This window comes from Brachyistius frenatus, unplaced genomic scaffold, assembly GCF_029030835.1.
Source record: "Brachyistius frenatus isolate BFR_SWC_R1_liver_20210118 unplaced genomic scaffold, ASM2903083v1 Contig_11, whole genome shotgun sequence".
NCBI classification, from domain to species: Eukaryota; Metazoa; Chordata; class Actinopteri; family Embiotocidae; genus Brachyistius; species Brachyistius frenatus.
The window spans coordinates 4307414-4332107 of NW_027210610.1; the positions used below are offsets into that span (position 1 = coordinate 4307414).

A 24694-nucleotide genomic window follows, 5' to 3' on the forward strand; every position below is an offset into this window, starting at 1 on the left:
ATAGTTTTTCCACAGGCAATGAAATGATTGGGCAGATTGTTAAATATACACGGAGTTATCAGCTCATGAAATATCAAATACAATTGCCTTTCGATAAATCTCCTTGTGTGTTCACACTGCATCAGAAAGATGTTGGTATATTATATATTCAGAGGTGGTGTTTTTTTGAACTCACATTCATGTGTTTAACATGCCCCCTTCTTGAACATGGAGTGACTGGGTAAAAACTGAAAGTAATTTGTGCGAATTGATTTGCAGTTAAAGACAATAATTGAGAGAGACAGAACAAGAATACGGAGGAAATCCTTTGTGAGGGATTTAGATGTCATCCCACGTGATCTGTCCCTTTGTGGCCTCGGTTTAATTAATTTCCCGTGTCTTTTGTTCATACCAAAATAACAGTATTATTATGAACCTCTGCCAGTAAAAGTGTTTTAACATACTGTTGTCATTGACATTTAGTTTGCATGATGCTGATCATTTCATTCTGGAGTGCTTCATTTCCTGCTGTCCTGAGACTAAGTCCAGCAGGACGTTTCCTAGTTTCTCTCCCATCAGACTCCTACTTTCTCAGTTAATTAAAAACAACGAGACAAGTTGGTTGTTTTAGGCGTGATAAATTAACAGTGATGACTATTCAAACTTGATATTCCTGCTGGGATTATGGTGCCGTTACCTGCTGTCACGATAGAAAACATCTGGTCTATTGAATAAAATACACATAACAGACTTGGAGCTACTCACCCGCAGAGGATTACCGGACTGATTATATATTGCAATTGTGTCGATAGCTTTTTGCAACAAACAGGCTAATTATTAACCACTCAAGTGATTATTCTGATTTATTCTATTTTCTGAATAAACCCTCAACATATCTACTTTTGTTGAGATACTATAACTTTACAGATATTGGCACCGCTTCAGGTTTACTTCCACTGCAGTAACACTAGGGGGAACTGAAGAGCCACCAATAAGCGGCCAACAGGTACACGTAATAATCACTCCAGTTTCATTGTGCAGTATTTACCTTGAGACTGCATTGCCCATTGATATTTGGATAATAGGTAACAAAATTTCAAAGCAATATGTAAAAAACAAACAAACAAATGTAAAGACCTAAAGGCTGCAGACGCTTGATTTCACTGTTACATTGTTTGCTGATGCTTTCACCTGAATGGGTGCAGCGCAAATTTCACCAACCCCCCTGTGAAAGTGAAATTTGCCACTCGTGTTGCAGTTCTTCCATTCTTTAATTTGAAGTCACTCCTACCAAAACGCGTTCTCTCAGGCTGGAGTGCGCACTGAAGCATGCCACGCACTCACAGGTTTATTGAAACGGAGCAACAACAAGAGGATCCATCAAGGACATCACCTTTGAATACAGATATTTAAACACAGCTTTAGCTTTATGTGCTATTTTTAAATATCCCTCCACCCCCTCTGTATAGATGAGACCTGAAGAAAAGTTGGCACTTGGAGGAGACCCCCTTTGCGTAAAGTCTAAATCATGTATTGCGCAGAATCTGTGCTCACTTACGATTAATTTACAGGAGACAGGCGCATCTCCATCTCATAGGATGCGAGTGGCGCGTTGAATGTAGTTGCATGGTTCTGGGCAGGGAGCACCAAAGTTGCGCAAAGAGCCTAGTTGTGTACAAGTATTGATTGTTTGTCACAAGTCCTGGGTGATTAACACAATGTCAGCCATACGGAGGAAATTTGGCGAGGACTATCAGGTGGTAAACACCAACCGGAGCATGACTTTTTCCGCACCGGTAAAGAGGAAGAGGCAGCGGTTTGTGGAGAAGAACGGCCGCTGCAACGTCCAGCACGGTAACCTTGGCGGAGAGACCAGTAGGTATATCTCTGATCTCTTCACTACGCTGGTGGATCTCAAGTGGCGATGGAACCTACTCATCTTCATCCTCACTTACACAGTCGCGTGGCTGGTGATGGCTTCAATGTGGTGGGTGATCGCCTACATCCGCGGCGACCTGAGCCACGCCGGCCACGACTCGTCCTACACTCCGTGCGTCGCCAACGTCTACAACTTTCCCTCCGCGTTCCTGTTTTTCATCGAGACGGAGGCGACCATCGGCTACGGGTACCGCTACATCACGGAGAAGTGTCCGGAGGGGATCATCCTCTTCCTCTTCCAGTCGCTGCTGGGGTCCATCGTGGACGCATTCCTCATCGGCTGCATGTTCATCAAGATGTCGCAGCCGAAGAAGCGCGCGGAGACGCTGATGTTTAGCCAGGACGCGGTCATTTCGCAGCGGGACGGGAAGTTGTGCCTCATGTTCCGAGTGGGGAACCTGCGGAACAGCCATATGGTGTCCGCGCAGATCAGGTGCAAACTCATCAAGGTAGGCTACAGGTTGAGCGCAATACGGGATATAAAAAACAAAACAAAAAACAATAACAACACTTTACGACGAGCCAGCTCCTCTTTCCTCTCGAATTCGCATTATCAAGGCAGAGACTAATAGTTAGTCACTTCATTTGTTCTGAAATTGCTCATTATGTTTTCTGAATGCGCTTCAAGTCATGCATTAAGTGTCTATTCATCCCCAGAATTGACTGCAAGCTCTACCGTTTAAACACTCAATCATACCATGTATTTTAAATGAGTGCACATGTTCATTTGCCGCCTGAAGCATTTTCTTTATGTGGTTTTATCCTGAGAACACAGTCTTGTGTTGCTGCTCTTCCTTTCTGAGCTGCTGAGTGTGATCACTAGAGTCAGGGTCATCACAAACGGTCCCCCCTCAGTCAGCAGAATGGCTGTCAAATGGGCTGTACATCTGACTCTGGCCTCTGCTTCAACTGTCCACACAGGAGATGAATGGGCCCCCAGGGGACAGTAGGTAGGAAACTATGCTTATTGATTAAAAGATCAATTGAACCAATTCCTATATAGTGGTGCCCTGACTAATTCCAGAGGCCACTCTATCCAAAAGATTAAAAAAAAAGAAGAAAAAAAAAAAAAAGCTACAAATCTGACGCACTCACAACTGGATGTGATATTGTTTTTTTGTTTGTTTTTCCAAATTACACCGGGCGGGTTTTCCACCAGGGAAATGTGTTTCTCAACTGCTCTCAACAATATATTTTGTCCTCTACAACATTTATGACTGATATCTGGACAGCACTCTCCCAGGTCTTCATTTTTCAGGTGTTGAGAAAGCTGAGTCCATGCACCACAATATATCACACCATTTAATTCAGGTCTGTTCTCCAGTTCAAAACTTTGTGGATGTCTATAGAGCAGCGTTTCTTTATTGTGACAGGAAGAGTTAGTCTTGCTTTTGTCATCTCTGTGGAGAAGCGTGATGATCTCAAGTGACAGTTCACTTTCTGAACCTTGAGGGAGAGTCGTCACTATGTTACCCTTCGTGCATCAGTGTGGCCGTATGTAATGCTTTGTTGTGCACTCAGATTTGATCCAGGCAGGCGGCTGTCATTTAAAGTAATGTCTTCTGGTCAATCTCTGTTATGTTTCATCTGATTAAAGTAAAAAAAAAAGAAAAAGAAAAACTGAAAGGTTTTACACTCCAGAAATAAAAGTCCCTAAACATGTTAAAAGCCAAGATTTAATAACCTATTGTAGCCTTTTCAGCTACCTTCAGGATCCTTTTTAGTACATTATATTATCATTTGATTTTAAATAACAGCCAAGAAAGGCAAAGATAAATATGTCTAAAGCACACACAATAACAATCATTAAAAAAAAAGAAGCAACATCATCAGTTTTTCTCCGGGCACAGAAGACAGTAGTTAAATTCTGAGTTTAACACAGTTGTCTCTGTTCTGTTTGAACTACCAGAATAAAACAGGAAGATAAACACCCAGAGGGCACGCTGTATTGTTTTGACCTCTGTCAGATTTGTGTGTTCAATGCCAATATTACAGGTACATAGACTGATGTGTTTTTATGCCATACAGAGTCGCTACAGAGTTGTTATTAAAGAGGAATTTTTGGCTTAGTTTATGTTTTGTTTTCAATGCCCTAACGCCTTCAAAACTGAGCTCAAATTTATCGCATCATCAGTTCTGATTTGTAACGTTTAAAGCGGAACGCACTGCAGCAACTGCTGCAGCGGTGTTACACAGTCCTTCCTCAGTCCTGCCTTTACCTCTCAGGTCAAAGAATCGAACCTGTCTTAGTGCAACATAATTATTGCAAGACAAACTACAGCAGGGGCATTTGCTGTTTGAAGTGCTGTCATCCATCTGTTCTGTATTTAAACAGTCCTTGGCTTTCTTTCAGAGAGCAGTTGATTCGATTTAGGGGATGATCCTGATCTGGGAATTCTGCCAGTGAATGATATATTTTTTTTAATGATCATCAAATTACCTTTTTGAGCCACAGATATTTATGTATTTGAGGAAGGTCCGACATCCAGGACATCCTAATCATCTGCTAAAAAACATCATCTTCCCTGCCATCAGTTATGCCCTGGGGAGAAGCAGTAAAACATATTTTCTAACGCAGCTGGATGATATCTTGAAACAGATGTAGTAAATTGTAATATTTAAAAATCAAGCCTATAAAATCAAGCCTATATACATATTTTTTTTTTAGATAAACGTGCTGTGAAAAACTGCATGCAGGAGAACAGCGCAGCATTGCTGCATTGATGCTTTAGAGCCCATAAAGCTCCATCTTTGTGGTGTCACATTGTAAAGTGGAGTATTGTTCAGCAAATTGACTCAACATCACCCCGTAGTACTACACGTGCACTGTGGAAACAATGCCAAGGCTTGTGTTCAGATAACACACAGATCAAGGTCACTGTCAGATGGGCTGCCCACAAAGCTGATTGGAGAAATGAGGCATGCTGCAGTAAATCCTAATGATGGAGCTGTGTAAACGCACTGTGACATGGCCGAAGCAATCAATTATTGGGAAAGACAGGGATAGGCATGGGCTGTAAATTCACGTGGGACCTGGAAACTCTGGATTTTAGCAACAACTAAAGTTGGTGTGTACAATTAACTCAAATAAGCACATTATGAGGAAGCATATTTTAGTGCAGTATTTGAACTTTAGATTGAGCACAATTTTACATGATGATGCAAGAAACAGTAACTCAAATGCACTGAATATTCCCATTGCCAGAATGTCTCTGTTGGCTATCACCATCTCTCAGCTTTGATCTCCTCAACTCATCCAAAATAACATTTTATGAAATATTTAGTAAGAAACAAAAAAGTCTTGAAAGCTGTTGAAGATTTGCAATCAATTTATCAATTTCCAGTATCCAGTAGGTGGCGCTGTTAGTGCCCTTTGATTGAAGATTTTTTTTTCCGGGACATGATTGTCGATTTACCAACATCATTTTTGAAGACACAGAACAGCTTATTGTAACCTATACACTCTATACTGAGATGGTTTTAAAACCATCAAAATACTGTTTCATCTTATTGATATCAAGAACACAAATAAAACACCCAAAAAAGAGTGAAAAATAGGATCTACATTTTATAAACAGCATAATCTTTAACTTTTTCCAGCATTTCGCAAACGTTTTCTTTTTTTTTATATTAATTTATCTTTTAAATTATTGTTTTTCAATATATCTCCGCCAAAATGCTTCGTTTTAAGGATTTTTAAAGTGAAAAAATAAAACAGACTACCTGCGGAACCAGCAGTGCTCGAAATAGCTCCTCCCACTTTCAATGTCAAAAGTACTTCACACCTGCAAGAAAATATGAAGATGCATGTCAAGGCACTTGTAGACAAAATGGATGTAGATGTAGCCAGTCAAAAGAAAAAAGGAAAATCTGACTTTTTGTGAGTGAATTACACTTCATTAGCTACTGTTTTTGCAATTGAGGTTAAATACAAATTTTGCTTCTGGATGTACCAAATTTTATTGTCAGCAGAAACTCCATTCTCTGGCAGGACTGCACACTCTAGATCCATAATGCATGTTAACTCAAAGATAAAAGTCTTTGAATTGGCATTAATATTAATGCAGCATTCATTAATAAATCAATAGAATGCAGAGGTGCAGTGACCCCTGCAGCACTGGTGGGATATGACTTTAACAGAGAAACATGTTTGCATCTGATTTGCCAGAAGCGCATGGAGGCTCATCCTCGAAATAAAAAACAAAACAAAAAACGAAGAAGCAGTAAACAACAGCGATGTGACAAACGGGACACAACAAAAACACAGAGCGAGAGAGTGACAGCTGGGTGGTGCTCGTCAGTGTCAACAGAAGTTCGTCTCAGTAGGTTGGTCCACAGCAGGAGATAACTGATTGGGTCTAGCAGCAGACAGACAGGCATGGAGGCAGGCTCAGACAAGCAGGCAGACATGTCAGCATGACTTACCACGTCTGCCAGAGCCTAACTCTGAAGGACAAGCAGTAAAAGGAGAAGAAAGAAGAGTAGAAGAGACAAAAAAGAGAGACAGTTGAATTGGCTTTGGTGTTGCTGTGGAGATGTTGGAAATGGCAGCTCCAATTTGACGGCTGTGAGCATTATGCCTGATGTCCCGCTCCGAGCTCAAAAGGGGGTGAGCTGAATGTACGCACGTATGTACCCATTTTCCATGACAGACCTGAACTCAAAAGGACCAATCTGCACAGACACGTGCTTCTTTTTAACGTTCATTGTCACTGTTTGGGTTTCCTCGCATCTTTCTCTCACACACACACACACACACACACACACACACACACACACACACACACACACACACACACACACACACACACACACACACACACACACACACACACACACACAATCACTGTCACTGAAGAGGAAGTGAGTCACCAGGGATAGCGCCTGCTTTCACTCAACTTGAATCTCAGGTGGCTTGGTAAATTAAGCACTCCTTCTATATCAGGACTACTTCCAAAGGCCATTAATTTCCCCCTTGTGGCACTGACTGTTTAGCAGCAGTAAGAGAACACACAAAGGTTTTCACCCTGTTGAAACCATTCAGTGTCAAGCAGGCTCCTCCTTCCTTAGTGGAGGTATAATGTTGGTGCCAGTTGAGGCTCCAACAGAGTATCTTAAAATCAGCAGCTTAATTTTTATAACCAGAACGTCTTAAATACGACTTCTCAGGAAATACGTTTCCAATCTCATTGACTGGTGGATGGGCAGGTTAAACATGGGACTTTCACCCTGAGTCAGAGGGAAAATTAAAGGTTTAAGTAAACCTACGTAACGTATTTATAGGCGGGTTTTCTTACCATTGGTCAGAGCCAGGATAGTTGTTTCCTGCTGAACTAAGCTAAGCTAAGCACCAGCTGAATGTAGCTTTATATTTATCATAAAAAGAATAAGAGTTGTATCATAACTCTCAGCCAGAAAGTGAAAACTGTTTCCCAAAATGTCAAACAATCTAAATCTATATGCTCGGGAGTGAGAATGAAAGTAAAAAGGGAGGGCTTTATTGGTTGAGGTTACGTTGTTTACGGTACCGGTGAAACAAAGAAATACGATACAGGAAGTCAAGTCCGAGTAAAAAGATGAATTCACTTAAAGGCTTATCAGTAGCCCAAACATTTCACAGGAGTTTGGCTCACAGACCTTGAGACTCTGGAAAGTATCACAACTGTGATTACTGTGTCTTTTCTTCCTGTGTGACGACAGGAGACTAACAGCAGAATCTGTGCTTGTTTGTGATTGGCCAACTCGTGTCATCTTGGAGGATGACATCGTGTTGCAGCGAAAGTTGGCACCCCCATTCAAGGCCTACAGACTGTGAATGAGGAGGTTTTCAACCTTTTCTTTTTATAAATACCAAAATTGAATGATAGTTTTTTTTTTCCCTTCATTATAACAATATAGCCTGTAGACTGACAGAATAAAAGCCGGTGTGGCTTCTCCTCTCTTCATTTTAACTCTCTTTCCGGGCGTCCACACATTGTTGCGGATAACATGTGCCTTTCCTGCGTTCTGAGGTTGTGATTTATCCACAGCCGACATGTAACATAGGCTCCCTGTCTGCGTATTGTGGGAGCACCCATCGCTGATGCAGCATGATGGGTGACACTTTCCCTCTTGAAGGCGAGCCAGGGATCTGTGGGCACAGACGTCTTCCTGTGAAATGTCACACTCTTCTGTCCTCAACATCACTGTGAATACAAATGACAGTCTGTTTGCCATCTGTGGACCAAGCAGTCACTCCTCACTCAAAGGGCCCACTCCGCATTGAAGTTAACATTTTCTTTTGTGTGTCGTTCACTCCTGACATGTCAGCGGGAGCAAGAGGCTTGTGAGTGACAGAAAAGGAGGTTTTAAAAAAAGCACAAACTCTCTGTTCCGCTCACTTCCTTAAACATCCTGTTAATTCCCTTGTTTTCATTTTTCACCTAAAAGAGCACTTTATTTGATTAGGCTTGGTCTATTAAGAGGAGACAGCAGAGTCTTCTCTAACACGTCTCAAAATCAAATACTTGTTTTTGAGCCGAAGCAACTGCAGAACTTTAATGTACTCTAATGTGCTGGTAATGAGGAGGTGTGGAGAGAGTAAAATAGTATCCCTAGTGTCTTACAATTAAATGAATATTACCAATGCTCATGTTGTCTAAAGTAGGCAGACGGAATATGGGAGATCACTGTTTTAAAAAAATTTTTTTTTTACTCACACCTCTATCTTGCATGTCCAGAGGCAATTCTTTTTTTTTTTTTTTTTTTTTCTCGCATCACTAAAATATGTCAAACTATTACTTTTTGTGTATTTTTATATGAAATCCACCATTTTCCCTCACCAAAACTAAGAATTCCATCCAATAAAAGGTCATCACAGATTATTGAGGAGATTCAGCGACTTAACACATGTAGGTCTGTCAAACAAACCAGCATTAGCAACTGTGTCAGAAGTATGGATTTAAGAGGCATCATTTTGCAGAAACACCAGTACGAGTGAGATTAAGACCAAAGAAAATGTATCCTCCTTTATCACCATCCTCTTCCTCTGTAAAAGGAAGCAATCCGCAACAGCTACGATCACTTCTAGTTTACAGGCTTCGCCCCACCTGCTGTCGAGCACTAAAAACAACTCTCCCACAAACATCCCATTTCATATGGTGCCATGCCAAATCACGCAGGGAAATTACCTTCTCAAAGCTTTTTTCCTGAGACCCTAAAAACTGCTACAGTTACATTCGCGCCATAGTTTAAAAAAACAACAACACGTCCACAGATGGAGTAGTTGGAAGGGGTTTTGGATGAACAACGTCCACCAAATTGGTACTGTCCAGCAGAGATAAAATGAAATCTGGCTGGCTGGCAAACTGGCATCAGACTGAACACCAGCCAACATTAGTGTCATAAAACCTTGTAGCCATGTGGATTCGAGGCATTCACATTTTCTGGGCAAATTCAATTTTGGAAGATTTCCTTTCATCCTCCTCTTGCACTCGATTGTCCTCGGGTTTTTTTTCAGAGGAATTTGCAGCCAGATTTTGGTTTTGTAAAAAGCTAACTGAAAACGTGTTACATGTTCTTGGAGGAGTGAAGGAGTAAAGTTTGATATTTGTAAGAGAAATACTCAATTTACTTTCCTCAGCAAGAGCTCCACAAAAAGATTGGTATCGTTCTCATATCTGTGTGGTTAATATGAAGCTGGAGCCGGGAGACGGTTGCCATAGCTGGGCAACTTTGGGCTGATAAACAGTGAAACAGAACAGAACAGACTTTCTCCAGTCTTTGTTGGTTGCCTGGCAATTAGTCCCAGCCAAGAAATGGTCCAACCATAACCCATCATAAAAACCGTGAATTGGCAGCAAATATTTACACTTTGAGTTTTGTTTGCTTTAAATAAACAAGATATTATGTGTAATTACTGAGCTTTAGTGGCACTTGGAAGCAGATTCAGTTACCTTTGGAGAAATGCCAGGTGAGCTGTTTCTCCCCACTGTTGTTGCTATAAGCGAACTGGTTTCTGGCTCGAACATCTCTTCGACCACTGGCATGATCTTGTACAATTTTCTGAAATAAAATGAATTAGAAAGACACATTTTTCCAAAATGTAAAATTCTTTGAATACTACAACCTGGAAATATGGAAATATTTTACCAGCTGTGTGAATTTAATTTAAAAGATTATCCAGAATTCTCACTCCTGTTACATCAAAATGTAAATGTAATTTGTCTGCATAATTTATGTTCCCAGTCCCGGCAGACCCCAGAGGGAGAATTCCTGCCATTGGACCAGTGTGAGCTGGACGTAGGTTTTGGGACGGGGGCGGACCAGCTTTTCTTGGTGTCACCTCTAACAATCTGCCACGAGATCAACACCAAGAGCCCGTTCTTTGATCTGTCACAGCGCTCGCTAATGAACGAGCAGTTTGAGATTGTTGTTATTCTCGAGGGCATCGTGGAGACCACTGGTGAGAGCAAATTTTATTACTTAATTTCTTCCTAACATTGTTTCTCTATTAACTTATATCTTTGGATAAGCATTTCCTATTCTGTGGTACGGAGCATTTCCCTGTAATATAAAATAAAATATTTAACAGACGGTTTAATTTCATGCTCTTTAATTATTCAATAGTGCAAGCGGATCTGTGTGTATTTTTTTTTTATATATATCTCTGTCTTCCTCTTCCCCTGAAGCAATTCACCACCTTTTATTTGTGTTCCCCGTCTGTCCGTTCTTATTTAAATAGTCCATTGTCTACACTTTTCTTTGTAATGTTACAGTGTTTTTAGTCATTTCTTCTAAGTCTTTTACTTGTTTTCATTAAAAATATTCCTCCACTCTGTCTCTTCACTTCCTCGTAGGTATGACATGCCAGGCAAGGACATCTTACACGGAGGATGAAGTCTTGTGGGGCCATCGTTTCCTCCCCGTCATGTCACTGGAAGAGGGCTTCTTCAGAGTCGACTACTCGCAGTTCCACAACACCTTTGAGGTCACTACACCTCCTTACAGCGTCAAAGAGCAGGAAGAAAAGTCCTCACTGACATCACCCAACCCTCTGCCTGTTGCACCCACCCCATCCTCCCCTCTGCTGGGTAATGGTGGCCGCGGAGGCCGCAGGGAACGGCTCCTGTCGGCCGACTATGCAGACCATGTAGAGGAACAAGCCTCCAGGCGCCCCAGCAAACTCCAGCGCATGAGCTCCACCAAGGACGAGCACCTCTGGAGGGGGCTGAAGACAGGGCCAGCGTTGCCTGGGGGGAAGGCCTCCAGCACAGGAGACCTGCCACTTAGTATTCAACGGCTGAGGTCCAGCTCCATCCCGGCCGTGAGGCAAGGGCAGCTGGAGGAGCAGGTTCAGCTGTTGTCCTTGGATGGGGATGCTGAGGAAGGTGAGCTGGAGAAACACAGACTGCCAGCAGCGTTTAGCACCATCGCTGCACCGACTATAGCACCAGTCCAGTTCCCCTCGGTAGGTGGTCGGCCGGAGGACAATCTGCCCCCTAAACTGCGCAGAATGAATGCTGACCGCTGACTTCTGCAGACTACCTTCAGGACTACAAACACTTGGAAAATTGAATCAGGCTTGATGGGCATTGCATAAAAAAAGACAACTGTGATATAAGTGTATTTTACTAATGGGCTCTCTACTAAGTTGTCTGTTGCCACAAATAGAAGGACAACGCCAATAAGCCATCCATCCGCTCATACTGTGAGTCAGTTTTGATAGATCACCATCTGTGCCCCCACCCCTGACTTCGAACACTTCTGTCCTTGTGCTTGTTTCTTTCATTTCTGTCCATAAAGTTCCAACAAAGATTTTCTTGTTATCTCCAACCACTGTACTTTTTATTCAGTTGAACAAGCACCAAAGAGGCAGTAATGAATAAGACTGACCTGCACTGACCGTTTGCTAAACCAACCCCAAGAATAGTGATTGTCCAGTGAGTGGAGCAAAGAGTATGCAGTGTTGTCTTTCTTTAACTTTTCCAAAACAAAAAAGTGCCAAAAAATAGTTTCAATGGTTTGCAGCAAGAAAGGAGAGACCTGCTTATGTCTACCTCTGTCTGAAATTCAGGACCCATAGCTTTGAAAATTACCAAAAATTTGGAGCGGTAAATCTGTTTTCACTGTGCAAGAATGAAAGCATGACAGGCCCAGCAACAGTATCTACTTTGTTTGGTCCGGACATTTTGACTTTTCGGTTTGGTTTGAACCAAAATATCAGGTGTGAAAGGTGCCTCGGACCACAGTCCACACAGAAGGACTCATATTTGGTCTCAACTAAAGAGGTGCTCTCAGTCCGGATTAAACTGAACCGAAGTTCGTTTCATTCGCAAAGTGAAAACACTTTTTGGACAGTTTGGACTAATTACAGGAAATCGAGGCGGCTTATCATCACTCATTAAACAATTAAAGACGTTAAAAGAACCAAAAAAAGAAGTAAAAATAAGATGCACTAGCACATGAAGAAGAAAAGGAGAGTAATAAACTATAATCTGGTCCGACGAAACGATCAGAACAAAGTTTTTATTTTCTAAGGGGAAGATAAATTCTGGTCGACACCATAATAATAATAATAATAATAATAATAATAATAATAATAATAATAATTTAATGCCAACAAGATTAATCTGTACATTAATTTTCCTCCTTTCGAAAGGAAAAGGCTATTGGCTAAATAGACAACACGTCGACATTAGATACATGACTGTCTACAAATTGATCAATTTCAATAATCGGGATTTACTGTAAGCGTGTGATGCAAAAATTCTTTAGTGTGCTTGCGAAATCGCAACGTGAAACCAACATGGAGCAAATGAAATGTAAACAATTGAACAAAAACATGAACCCGAGTTCAAACATTCAGGTGTGAAAATGGTAATTGCAGAGACCATGGACGCCAAGCTTTTCTGTTTGTACTACTTTCTTGAATTCGCTTGCAGCAAGTGTTGCACACGTGTGCAGTAGATCAGCAAGGTGTGTTACGAAAATCTGGATGTTTCCCTTCAACACATTTTTACACATTTGAATGTCGTTAGATTGTTTTAAAGATTAATTTCAGAAATACAAATAGCAATGGACCTGTTCACACAGCTTCGCTTCAAATTCAGCATCAGTTGTGGTTTTTGGGCACGCGTTACGTTGCAGTGTAGTGGCTGCACGGACACGTTCACCTGGTCACATCAAAATTGGAGGTACACGGAAGTCCCCACAGAGCCTCGGGCCAAACCCCTCTCATGACGAATTCTAGGTTATGCTGACGCTAGTGGACCTTTGTGTGCTCACCTATATAAATTATAATACTGCCGCAAGGGAGGTGGGGTTTAGCAAATGGTCAATCAACCTGAATTTGGTAAGAATTCATAAAATCCTTGACACAAAAGTCAGTGTGATACACAGTATATATTTATCACTTGTACTAAATATTTATTTGAATACTCATCTGAGTTGTGTGTTTACTACTGTACAATTTTAACTATTTTTACCTCTTGGTACAGTATTTGACTTTGGCCCGTTACACATGGGAGACCAAATGCAACCACAGATCAATTTTGGACAATGGACTTGCTTTATTCATGAACTGATTTATTAGGAATGCAGGGATGCTGACATCAGGGGATACATGTATTATTACCAATATAAAGGTAAGATAAAACTTCATATTGCAACTGCTAAATAATAAATTCTTTGAAAACACAACTGTGTCTGTGAGTACTGATATGCTGCATCTACTGTGAGATCCCAGTTGTGTATTTTCTTACCCCATTCAGCATCCAGAGCCATTACAGTCGGCAGCATGCATCAGCAGCTCATGTGTCACCTGCTGCGGTAGTTAAACCAACATTCATCAAATATTAAAGCCTTAAATGTGTCAGTTGTTTCCGTTTTGACATTTTTGGAGAGCACAAGTTCACAGTAAGAGAAGCTACTGACAAGATTTTCAGGTAGCAAAGAGCATCTGGCTGGAAGGTAAACTGACTTTATTTCTTTCTCTGCTCACTTGAAATCAAAGCTCTTAACCTTCTACCCTGGCTGCTGCTTCAGCTAATTATTGTCGTTGTCTTCAATGTGACATAAGTCAAGTTTTCTCAGAGCTTTACTTTGCCTTGATTGTGAGAATCATGATTGAAGTACTCGAAAGGAAGGCGATTTTCCAAAAATTAGACATCTGAAGACGTCCTTAGCTAATCAGTCATACGGCAAAGAAAAGCACAACAATGAAATTTGATTATGCAACTAGTTGTCAGTACGAAATGACCTCTGTCCAGCTTAAGATAAAATTAACTCAGATAAATGATGGTGAAGAAGAATAAATTACAGACCATTCCTCACAGAAATAATACTGTAGAATAAGGGATTCAACTGGAAAGGAAATCTGCTTTGCTTGTTCTTCTGTCATTAAATTGTGCTTGGGAAATAGATTACCCTAATTTTCATTCAATGGGAGCTTCCGTGGTGGAATGAAGGTCATCATATCTATTAAAACAGAAACAACATGCTACTTGTAAGCATGGGCCAATTTCTAAATTATGCTACGACATAAATTATATAAAAAAAAAAAAATCAAAGAGTCCTTAAAAATAACTGAAATGTTAATTTGCAGGTTTTGTTACCGTAAGACTTCTTTATGCATGTCCTTGAACTTCATAAGAAGCTGCATCCATAATAATGACATTTGAGCTCAGACAATACCGTTCCAAAAATTGTACATGAATACAAACTCATAAAAAATAAAATTAGCAACATCGATTTATGTACTGCACATAAATTGACCATTAATGAATTTATACTTTGTCAATAAATATGTTTTACTTTGCCACATGTATTTCACGACAACACCCACAGCTACTTACTTTTCTGGGTAAGATTTTAAAAATGATAAGTTTATAAAAAAAAAATGTATCATCGCCTTTTGGTTGTATTCCTTCACCAATCAGTCAGGTTGCAGTTTGCATTTGTGTCTGTCCAGACTTATTTCATGTATGTAGAGAAGACTTTGAATGATTTGACCAATAAGGCTGATTCTGACAGAACACAGAGTTGTAGCCTTGGCGATAGACAATGCTTCAAACATGAATGTTGCTGCAAAAGAAGCTACAAATTCTAAAATGTGAATGTTTCCCATGTGTTCTGTGAGGTCACAGTCAGGTCACCTTAACTTTTGACAACAGAAATCTATTCTGTTTAACCTTGACTCCAAGTTTTTGAGCCAGATTTGAATACATTTACAAGTTTTTCAAGAAAATGGCACTGATGGATAAGAGAGTCGCGAGGTCACCGTTAGTTTGACCTTTGAGTACCAAAATCTATTCAATTCCAGTCAAAGTAAGCATTTGTGCAAAGTTTGAGGAAATTCCCCTGAGGCGCTCTTGAAATATCATGATCATAAGAGTGGGTAGACGTGAAGTAACAGTGAACTTAACCTTTGACGCCCAGAAATCCAACCAATTAATCTTCGGCACCAAGTGAACGTTTGTGCCAAATTAAAAGAAATCCCTGTAAGGCATTCCTGATGTATCGTTTTCACAAACTTTGAAAGGATGAAACCCCTAAAACATAACACCTCTGCCCGTGACTGGCATCAGCACAGAGGTCTAATAATAATGGATTATTATAAGATGAACTACAAAAAAGTATCTAAAGTACTTAAAGAACTCATCTCAAGCACTTTTGATACTTTAACAACATTTTGCTGCTAATATTCGTGTAACGTTTACAGTGAGACCTAGCAGTCAATAGTAATCTAACGTGGTATTGATACACTACATATTGATTCACTGACTATCAGCAATTGTGCCAAAACAATCAAAAGCAAAAGTATTCATTAATGAGTGAAAATGCCACTTTCAAAGTCATATATGTATTATTACATTATTATTTAATGATCACATTATCATGTATGCTGTGTATGAATGATGAACGCAGCACCTACGTAGCAGAGCTTTTAAAAAAAATGTTTATACGACATGTCAGGCACTATACTTTTTCACATATACATACGTATAAAATCATAATCTGCAAAGTAGCTAGTTGCTATAGCTGCCAAATAAATGCAGTGGGATAAAAAGAACAATATGGTCCCTTGAAATGTAGAAGTAAAAACTTAAAAGTAAAGTACAAGTATCTCAACATTGTACCTGGGAACAGCGATTAAGTAAAAGCACTTATTTCGTTTTTTCTATTTATTGGAAAAATAAGCTTTATGAAAATACGCAGGTGTATCCCATTAAAGTACATGGTGGGATTATCGCAGTGATGTGGTGCGAAATACACCGACATCATGGACTCACCAAAATCATGACTCCTCAGTGTTTTGTGTTCGAAGTGCATCCCCCCCACCCCCTCGTTTTACCACAGCTTGAATCCTTGGCACGGCAGTCTAAAGTTGCATTTGTATGCCACCACGGAGGCAGATGTGGGAGTAGAGCGTGACTATAAGGGCTCTGGATGCCTGCATGTTTATCTTGTGCATCGGGAAACACAGCAAGACGCTCTAAGGAGGAGCACAGTGACCACATCACACATCCACATTGACCAGATGCTCATGCATAGTCAATGAGCACCAAAGTCGTCGCTTCTCTACGCTGCCGTTCGCTCTGAGAGCTGGATGTTCTTGTGAATTGGGAGATCATCTGGTATGCGAGGATTCAGCTCAGTTGTATTTTGACCTCTTGATATGGAAATACTCGTTTACAGGTGCACAGCAACTAGAAATAAATCTCCATTCAGGAGCAAATGTCACCGTAAAAGTGTACACTGAGTTTTCTCTCACCGATGAAGAGACTGTTAAACTACAGTGTTGAACAAGGTGGAGTGGGAGTTTCCCGCCCTCACTACACCACTTCTATTGTTCACACATTTGAACAAAACCTGTCACGAAACAAAGAAATAAAAAAACGAATTTAATTAAAATGTCAAAGGGAACACTTTCCATCAACACGTGATGATTTATTCAACACATTTCAAAACGGTCATAAGATAATCAACCTGAGTTTGAAACATTTCCTTTTGATCACCATGAGCCAGCATTCATTTTGTGTTGTGCCCACAGGCTCGCTCTGGGCAACATAGGTAAACAGTGCTAAGCTCTCCCCTGCAGAATCTCAATTGCTTTTCTTTCTCGGCTTTCTCCATGAGTCACCAAACATCAACCCGAGTGCTTTCTATTGGTGTGGTGTCCTTTCAGCTGAAATTCCAGGATGGGGAGTTTAAGAATTTGTTTCAGTAACTCTTCAAAGAAAGCATTCTCCACCTGAAAAATGGCTGTTTGCGAGATCTTTCACTGGAAAAACTGGTTAAACACCACATGACAGCTATGCAGTCTCAGAGGTCACTGTCTAAAAGCTCCTCTGAGAAAACCAACGACCAGAATCATATCACATGGAGCTAATGCATCAAAATATCATTGTTTTTTTTGCTGATAATCCAAAGAGTATGATAGAAAACGTGGATAATAAAAAAAATTCATGTAAATTGTCAATGCTTTGGCTTGCTTTAAGAATGTCATGGGAAAAAAATATAAAATATAATAAAAGTATTTTGAAGTGCCTGGAAAATTTGGTTTAAAATCAATTTTTTCCCCCAAAAACATTAAATATGCTATAACAAGTGCTATTATTAGAATAATTCATCACATGACTGTGTGTAATGTAAAAGAGGTCCCTTACAGCAACAAACCCAGACACAGCTATTGACTGACTGCAGTTCCTCAGTTCTGCCCAACAATTAAATAAGCAATAATCACATTCAAGTTATGAAAAAACACATTTATGAATATTTTGTTAGTGTAATAATAATAATAATAACAACCGTAGTTTTGCTCCGAGGAATAGATCAAAAGAAACCACAGTACCGTTGCATGTATACATTATATCCTGGTAGCGATAAAGAAACATAGTTTTGTCTTTTGGTGAGGAAAGAATCCAGTATATTTGGCAGTTCAAGATGGCAACAGCATCAAAATGCTAATCTATTCAAGTCTGTATTTTCCCAACACGTCCAGTGGAGCATGTGAGGTAAAAAATACCGAAGAAACTTTACTCCATGGCCAAAATCAGGGCGACCCTATCTCACCGGCCACATCTGCCTCACTTCATCCACTGCTCCCTTGTTGGTGGCAGTGACAGCCTGACGCCGATCAAAGTGGAGGACATGTTTAATATTTCCTGTTGCTCTCTTCTCCCAGTGCTTGCAATTAGGTGGAAAAGATGAATCTACAACATGATGTTGTTAAGCCTGCTATAAACCAAGTGGTCTCATTCTCAATAGCCACAGTAAAATCAGATTAACCATTTCAAAACTGCTGCTTCGTGTTGTAAACACCACAGATGCAAAGCTTGTAGTGTTTAGTAACCAGGATATAAGAATTGTTAATGAATACAGAGATATGAATAACCAGATTTCTGTGTTCCATGTAAAGGTCATGTCCCGAATATATTCCAGACATGAGAAGTGTCATAACCGGTCCGTGAAAACGCACTCAGACAAAAACACAGCTGATCTGGTTCTCCAGGACTTTGCTAAACTTGAACTTGAACCCTGCTAAACTGCGATTGGTGCACAGTCTGAAGTGACATCCCAATTTTCCAACTGAGGACATCCCACTTCAACTGAAAGGAGACAGGACAAAAAACCAAGACAGAAATCTCTTGTACTGTATATAAGAGCCAAAAATGTTTAACATGGGACCTAATCGCTTACAGTAAGAAGCTGATAGAGGAAATGTGTTTTTAGGACCTTTAAATAAGGTGATCAGATGATGACATGTACTCAGAAAGTACTGTAGAATTGGTATTATCAATCACAAAGGTACAGTGTGCGTGTCGCAATTATGAAACCAGCAGGGGAGGATGTTGTAACCTCTTTTTGAATCAAGTCGTGCCTCCCATGACGGCCCTGATTAAAATGTGCTCAGTAAGAGCTCACCATGTGCCCACCTTATTACTCGCCCTGTCACTCCATTACAGAGTGACAGAATCTGATTACGTGCCCCTTCTTGGCATCCTAATTGGGTTTTCCCACCAAGACTTTTCCAAACCCTCTGAATTACAATCCCTGTGAATACAAAATCACTCAGCGCGCCATTAGCGCACGATGCACCTCGGGGGCGAGCTCTGCTTGAGTGATCGTCTTCGCAGGGTTTGTCTTCGTCTTAAATGGAAGAAATACTGAATTGTTTAAGACTTTTAGCGAAGACGTAGCGGCGCTGGCGGAATCATTTATGGTCCGAGTCAAACAGCTACAAGACTCAAAATTTATGAGCATGTGCAAATCTCTTGTGAAAAGCGTGCTTGTCTAATAAATATTTGATTGATCTTTTAATAAGTGAGAAGCACTGCTTGGGGAAGACATTCCAGCTCAAATGTGTGAAGCTATGAAGAACACAACAGACAAAAAAAAAGATTACCTAAATATATTAGGTTAAATGCTTTGCCTGACAGCCTTATTATTACAAGCTTCAACGGTGCAAAGATAGAAGATTTTTGATTCGATTTTCTGTGACAAACTTAAAGATTGGGTTACTTAAAAGAGGTATGTTTTGTCTGCTTTTTATCCGTACAACCTGTAAACTCATTTCATTTCAAGGTGTGTATTGTTCTACTTTAATTCCAATTAAACCGAGCTCTATATACTGCGCCTCTCCCACACAGCGGTCCTGCGACGAGCCTCGTCTCAGATGAGACCTTCAGCGAGTGATAAACACATCATCACTCGGTCTTCTTTGTCTTTGATATGCGGACGAAAAAAAAAAATGCAGCTCAAACACTTCCGCCAAGTAACACTGAAACCTTTCATCTTCCAAAAGGCCTTGCACTTCTCACACAATTTGCAGTCTTCATCATATTAATTTATCTTCCCCCTCTGGATTACCTAAGTAACACATTCAGTAAATACCATGTGGGATAATTTAGTAATCTTCAAAGAGAGGCTCCAGAAAGAAGACTTGTTAATGTCCCAGAAAATTTACATATTTTCAGAAAATTTACATATTTTCTGGGACACGAAGAAGACTCAGCTCCTTTTTTTGATTTCCATCTTCCTCACAACTTTGAAATAGCAGTTTTTGTCGAGCCTGTGGCACAAGACATGTCAGCAAATCACTGTGTTCTTCACTTAAAAGGGTTAAAGTGTACCATGCAAACTGTTACATATGCACACAAACATGTGCAAATGAGAGGAACCCAAAATAATAAAAATACTACAAAAGACACAGTTGGTTTCTTTTCAAACTTCCAGTTCACCTCACATTTATCAACCCACACCATGCTGGCTTTAATATTCTCCAACACGTCAGTATATACGAGCTTTATTCTGGTGTAGCCTAACAAATGAAATTGCTTCCAACACAAATAAATGCGATTAGCTGAGCGCACAGACCGATTCAGCGCAGTGCTGTGACAGCAGATTGAGTGTTGGCTGTTTCACGCGCGCTAAATTTGATAAATAATTCAAACTTTTATGATATCCAGATGCTACAATGCAATTCCCAGAAGAGCTGAGATGAGACACCGTTGGATGCCGGAGTGAGGCTCCAAACTGAGGAGGCTGCAACTAAGTGCTTATTCACTTGTGAGTGGCAACAAACAACATGTATGCTTTGAAATGTGGCCCAGTGCTGTTTGAAGGCAGAAATAAGAGTTTTTCATTCAAAATTCATTCAGTTTACAAAAATAGTCAGTTGTTCCTAGTTGACGTATACCCCCACAGCCCTGTCAGATTAACTTGTCTTCTTCAACATCACCTGTCGATTTCCAGAAGTGTTCCTTTGAGTTTATTTTTAAACTCAGATTTAACCATTAAATATATATATATATATATATCACTCACAGTTTAAGTTTTCAATATGATTATAGTCTGGAAAACCCTGTTCGCATTATGGTTCACACAGCTGAAGGGCAGAGCAATCGGCAGTGAGTGGGCGTGGCTAAGTGTGTTAATGTTGAAGTCAAGCAGTTGTTTCTAAATGTAGTTCCCATATACTGCATATAAAAATGGATGACTCTTCCGGCTCTGAAAAATGAGGTCGATGCGGAAGTGCGTTAAGCTGCGATACCACCGGGTGCTCCTGGAGGTCGGCTCCAATAAAGCCTGCGGCTCCATAGACTCCCATTCAATTAGTCTCATAAAATTCGAAGTCAATAACATTTGAGTTACCTCCGTTTTGCTGGCTAAAGTCGCTCCTTCTTATTAGTTTTCTGGCCGTCCATGTGAAAATAATCCCATCAGTTATAAAATAAACTTCAAAAAGCCGGGTTTTTGTGGGCGTGTCTGTTTGATTGACGTGCAGTGAGGGTATGGCTATCGGTGGGCGGGAGGTAGCATCGGCAGGTTTCCAATCAGATCCCCCGCTCGCTCCCCCAGCTCGAGTAAACATGGTCACTCCCGGCTCCAAACAGCTCGGGACCAGCAAGATGGTGTCGGCCAAATTACGAACTCGCGGCTTCATAACGGCTGGTCACAAACCAATGGGCGACGTCACTGCTGGTTGCCGCTTGGTAGTTCCATCAATGGCAGCGGGGGTAGAGCCAGATAAAGTGATACTAACAGTTGTAGCAATGCTGGTAAAGAACAATGTCTAAAAAAAAAAAAATGTCTTTTTAAATCTGCAATTGTCTTTTACAGACAAGAGCATTCTGCTCACACCGGAGGAGGGTCTCTTCTTTTGTTTACAACTTGGTTTGTTTCAGCGCACGACATTCAGTATATGGTGCTCAGTGCTGATTGGTTAAAGGCCGATCCAATAGTTTCAAAATTACTCCAACACTGCATTTGGGTCTAGTAATACCAGGCTAATATGAGAGTGGATTTGCAGTATTTGTTTTTATTGTTTTTTAAACAGTTAAACTGTGAGCCTTTCACTTACTGTCATTATACTATCACTTCAGCCTTTCAGCCATTGCTTCTATTTGATTAATTTCAAACATCCATTTTTTACCCATTACTTTTGGCTACTAATTAATTTACAACTACTGTTTATCTATTGCTTTTAGCAATTTCAACTATAAATCTGTTATTTTTTAGCCAATATCAACAGCTACTTTGTGATATTTCAATCACCTTCATACTTTTAACCATCTATGTCAGCCATTTATCCATTACTTATTTCAATTATTGAGTCATTGTGTGAAACCTACAATTTCAATGATTTTAGATTTATTTCTTTTTACTCATTATGTGACTATAAGCTACAGTATTTAAAAAAATATATCAAATTGTGAATTCTATTGTGTCGGATTAGTTGGACTACTCAATCTTTCCGTGTCAACGAGAATCACTGATACAGACTGTAATTCTCTACAAAGTGTTTTTTTGGGTCACTTAGTTATCGCTGAGGGTTTTTGGACACAGTACTCCTCATGACTACAAGAGATTAACTGGGAACAGATTTGCTATCAGTGCAGCTAAATAGTGACAAAAAAAAAAAACTGCTGTCTCTCACATTCACCAGTTTCAAAGCAAAAAAAAGAAAAAGCAGCTGAGCAAACAGGCTCTTCAGTCTGGCAAACACACAAATGTTGAGTGCACATGTCCCAAACCGGCCACAATGCTAGTCTGTCTTCAGGGGAAATATATATATATATATTTATATTTATATATAGCGCCCTGAGCCTTCTTTCTTCTACAGCTCCTGCCAGGCTGATTTCCAGCCGCTGGGTGAGGTTAATCACTGCATGGTTTGGGGACAAATTGTTAAGGCAGAAAAGTGAGTCATTTGCACCATGCATGCTGACCTCTGCTTCCTCGTCCTACCTGACAAGCAGATTATTTGCTTTTCAAGGTAATAGTTGTAGCACAATAATAGTAATAGGTAATAGTAATACACAGCAGTGACACTGAAAAGCCAGACACTTTGAAGGAGAAACATTTGTATTTATTTGGCCAGCAGCTCAGGTTAAAGTTGGGAGAAAATGGGATGTCTGGCAGGTGTGAAAAGGGAGATGCTTTAGGTTTGATATTGTACTGCTCCTGTGCACTACTTTCGATATAGAAATGAAGTGCTTTTACTGAAAATGTCCCCGTCCTACAGCAATGACACTGACTTTATTACACCGGCTGCAGTATCCCAATCAATTGGGAGTAGCTCCAGTCAATTAGCTCTGCATTATTTATCTAGAAATTCCCTATGGGAATCACTCTGACAACAGCGATTATTGTATCTCTCGTCCACTCCCTGGCAGGAAAACTGATTGCAGGCCAATACACGCACGATTCCCACAAGGTACATACAATTCAGTATTACTCAAAGCTGAGGATTTCGTCCTCAAGATTCAATTCCTTCTCTCTACTAAAAAAAAATACGCATTAATTTTAATATTGGTAAAGAAAACTATATATATATATTTTTTCTATTTGCAATTCTGACATTCTGTTATTTATACAATACTCTTGTACACTTTGTTTATTGACCATCTGTGATTAGATCTCCAGCAGCGTGTGTGTGTGTGTGTGTGTGTGTGTGCTGGTAAAGCAGCTAATGCAATGACAAGACTTGCACTTAAGGGAATACCACTGGTCTCCAGTTAGAGGGGGAGATGGCCATCTGTGATTAAAAAGAAAATTTGAGTGTTTCTAGTCCTTTGGCATTGGTGGCAAAACCGCCTGTGTGCATCCCATCCACACACTGTACTTGGAAACGGAACAATTTTTCCGCTCACTTTATTTTTAAGGAAACTAAAGCGGAGCAGAGCGACTTCTTTAAATAGAAAATGTAATGGTTTAGTGAATATAGTTTAAATTAATCAAAGAACACTACAGGAAATAGAAGCAATAAAGCACAGAATAATGGCGGGACTGCTACAACGCGTGCCCTTGCTTTCACTTCATTTCTGACCCAAAAGTCGAGCCAAGTTTGTTCCGGGAGACTTAATAAAACTTAAACGAGCATTAAAGTATGTCCTCGGGGAGGTTTGGTGACCTTCTCGTACAACGTGCGGTATCTTGTGGCACTAAAACGGATCAAGTGGTCTCCTCACAGCAGGATATGGCAGAAGTCTTTTCCTCACACGTGTCTTGTGTCAGTGCTACTGCCGCAGAGCCTATAAAGGTAATTATCAGCTGATGAGTGGCTCATGTTAAAATGCCCTTGAGGGGGAAAAAAAAAAAAAAAAAAGCCGCACGCACAGTTTACACGTGTGAGTTTATAACAAAACAATATGGCAGCTGGGATGCTGTTAGGTGAAATAGGAGCTTTTTCATGCTAAATCCAAAGAGCGGTTCATGGCCATCTGGCTCTATTGGACTGTGAGGTAATAATTTCAAATAGGCAGGTTTGTATGATTAGCACAGGAACAAAACGGTTTGGATCACTGTAATTGTGCAACCACAACCTACTCGTGGTCAAACTTCAAAAACACCATGTACTGTGATTCTAGGAATTAAATCAGCTGACTTCTATAACTGCTTCGTTATCACGGAGGCACGGAGTTTTGATGTTGTGCCGCTTGTTTCAAGAATCGTTTACTTGACGGTAAAAGCTTCTGTGCTAATTTACGTCAGGCTGAAATTCCTGTTAAAAGTGAAACAGACGGGCTTTAATTGGCACAAATGAACTCTTGCTCATTACCAACTGACTGCATTGCAGATGTTTGCAGCTCCTACGTTGTTACTTTTGCAGTTAAGTGAGGGTCAATCAGAAATTTCTCATGATGCGCATGAATGGATCACAGCACTGTGATGTGCACACCGCAGAGGGAAGCTATGACCTTCTTGATTAAGTATTCCAAGTTTTTGTCACTTGATCAACATCAAAACACGTTACACACGTTTTTGTGACCACTGGTATCTGCATATTTGCAAT

At 40.3% G+C, this 24694-nt stretch overlaps 1 protein-coding gene across 1 annotated transcript; it reads left to right on the forward strand.

The window, feature by feature from the left end:
• Positions 1-1261: 1261 nt before the first annotated feature.
• On the forward strand, positions 1262-13759 carry LOC138617038 (G protein-activated inward rectifier potassium channel 1-like). The gene is made up of 3 exons (XM_069691689.1): positions 1262-2366; positions 10144-10360; positions 10755-13759. The coding sequence occupies exons 1-3, from the start codon at positions 1698-1700 to the stop codon at positions 11426-11428; spliced, it is 1560 nt and encodes a 519-aa protein (XP_069547790.1). The 5' UTR covers positions 1262-1697; the 3' UTR covers positions 11429-13759.
• The last annotated feature ends 10935 nt before the right edge of the window (positions 13760-24694 follow it).

Coding starts and splice junctions, on each gene's coding strand:
- LOC138617038 (XM_069691689.1), top strand. CDS start 1,698: ATGTCAGCCATACGGAGGAAATTTGGCGAGGACTATCAGGTGGTAAAC. Junction 2,367..10,143: donor TCAGGTGCAAACTCATCAAG/GTAGGCTACAGG, acceptor TTATGTTCCCAG/TCCCGGCAGACCCCAGAGGG. Junction 10,361..10,754: donor GGGCATCGTGGAGACCACTG/GTGAGAGCAAAT, acceptor ACTTCCTCGTAG/GTATGACATGCCAGGCAAGG.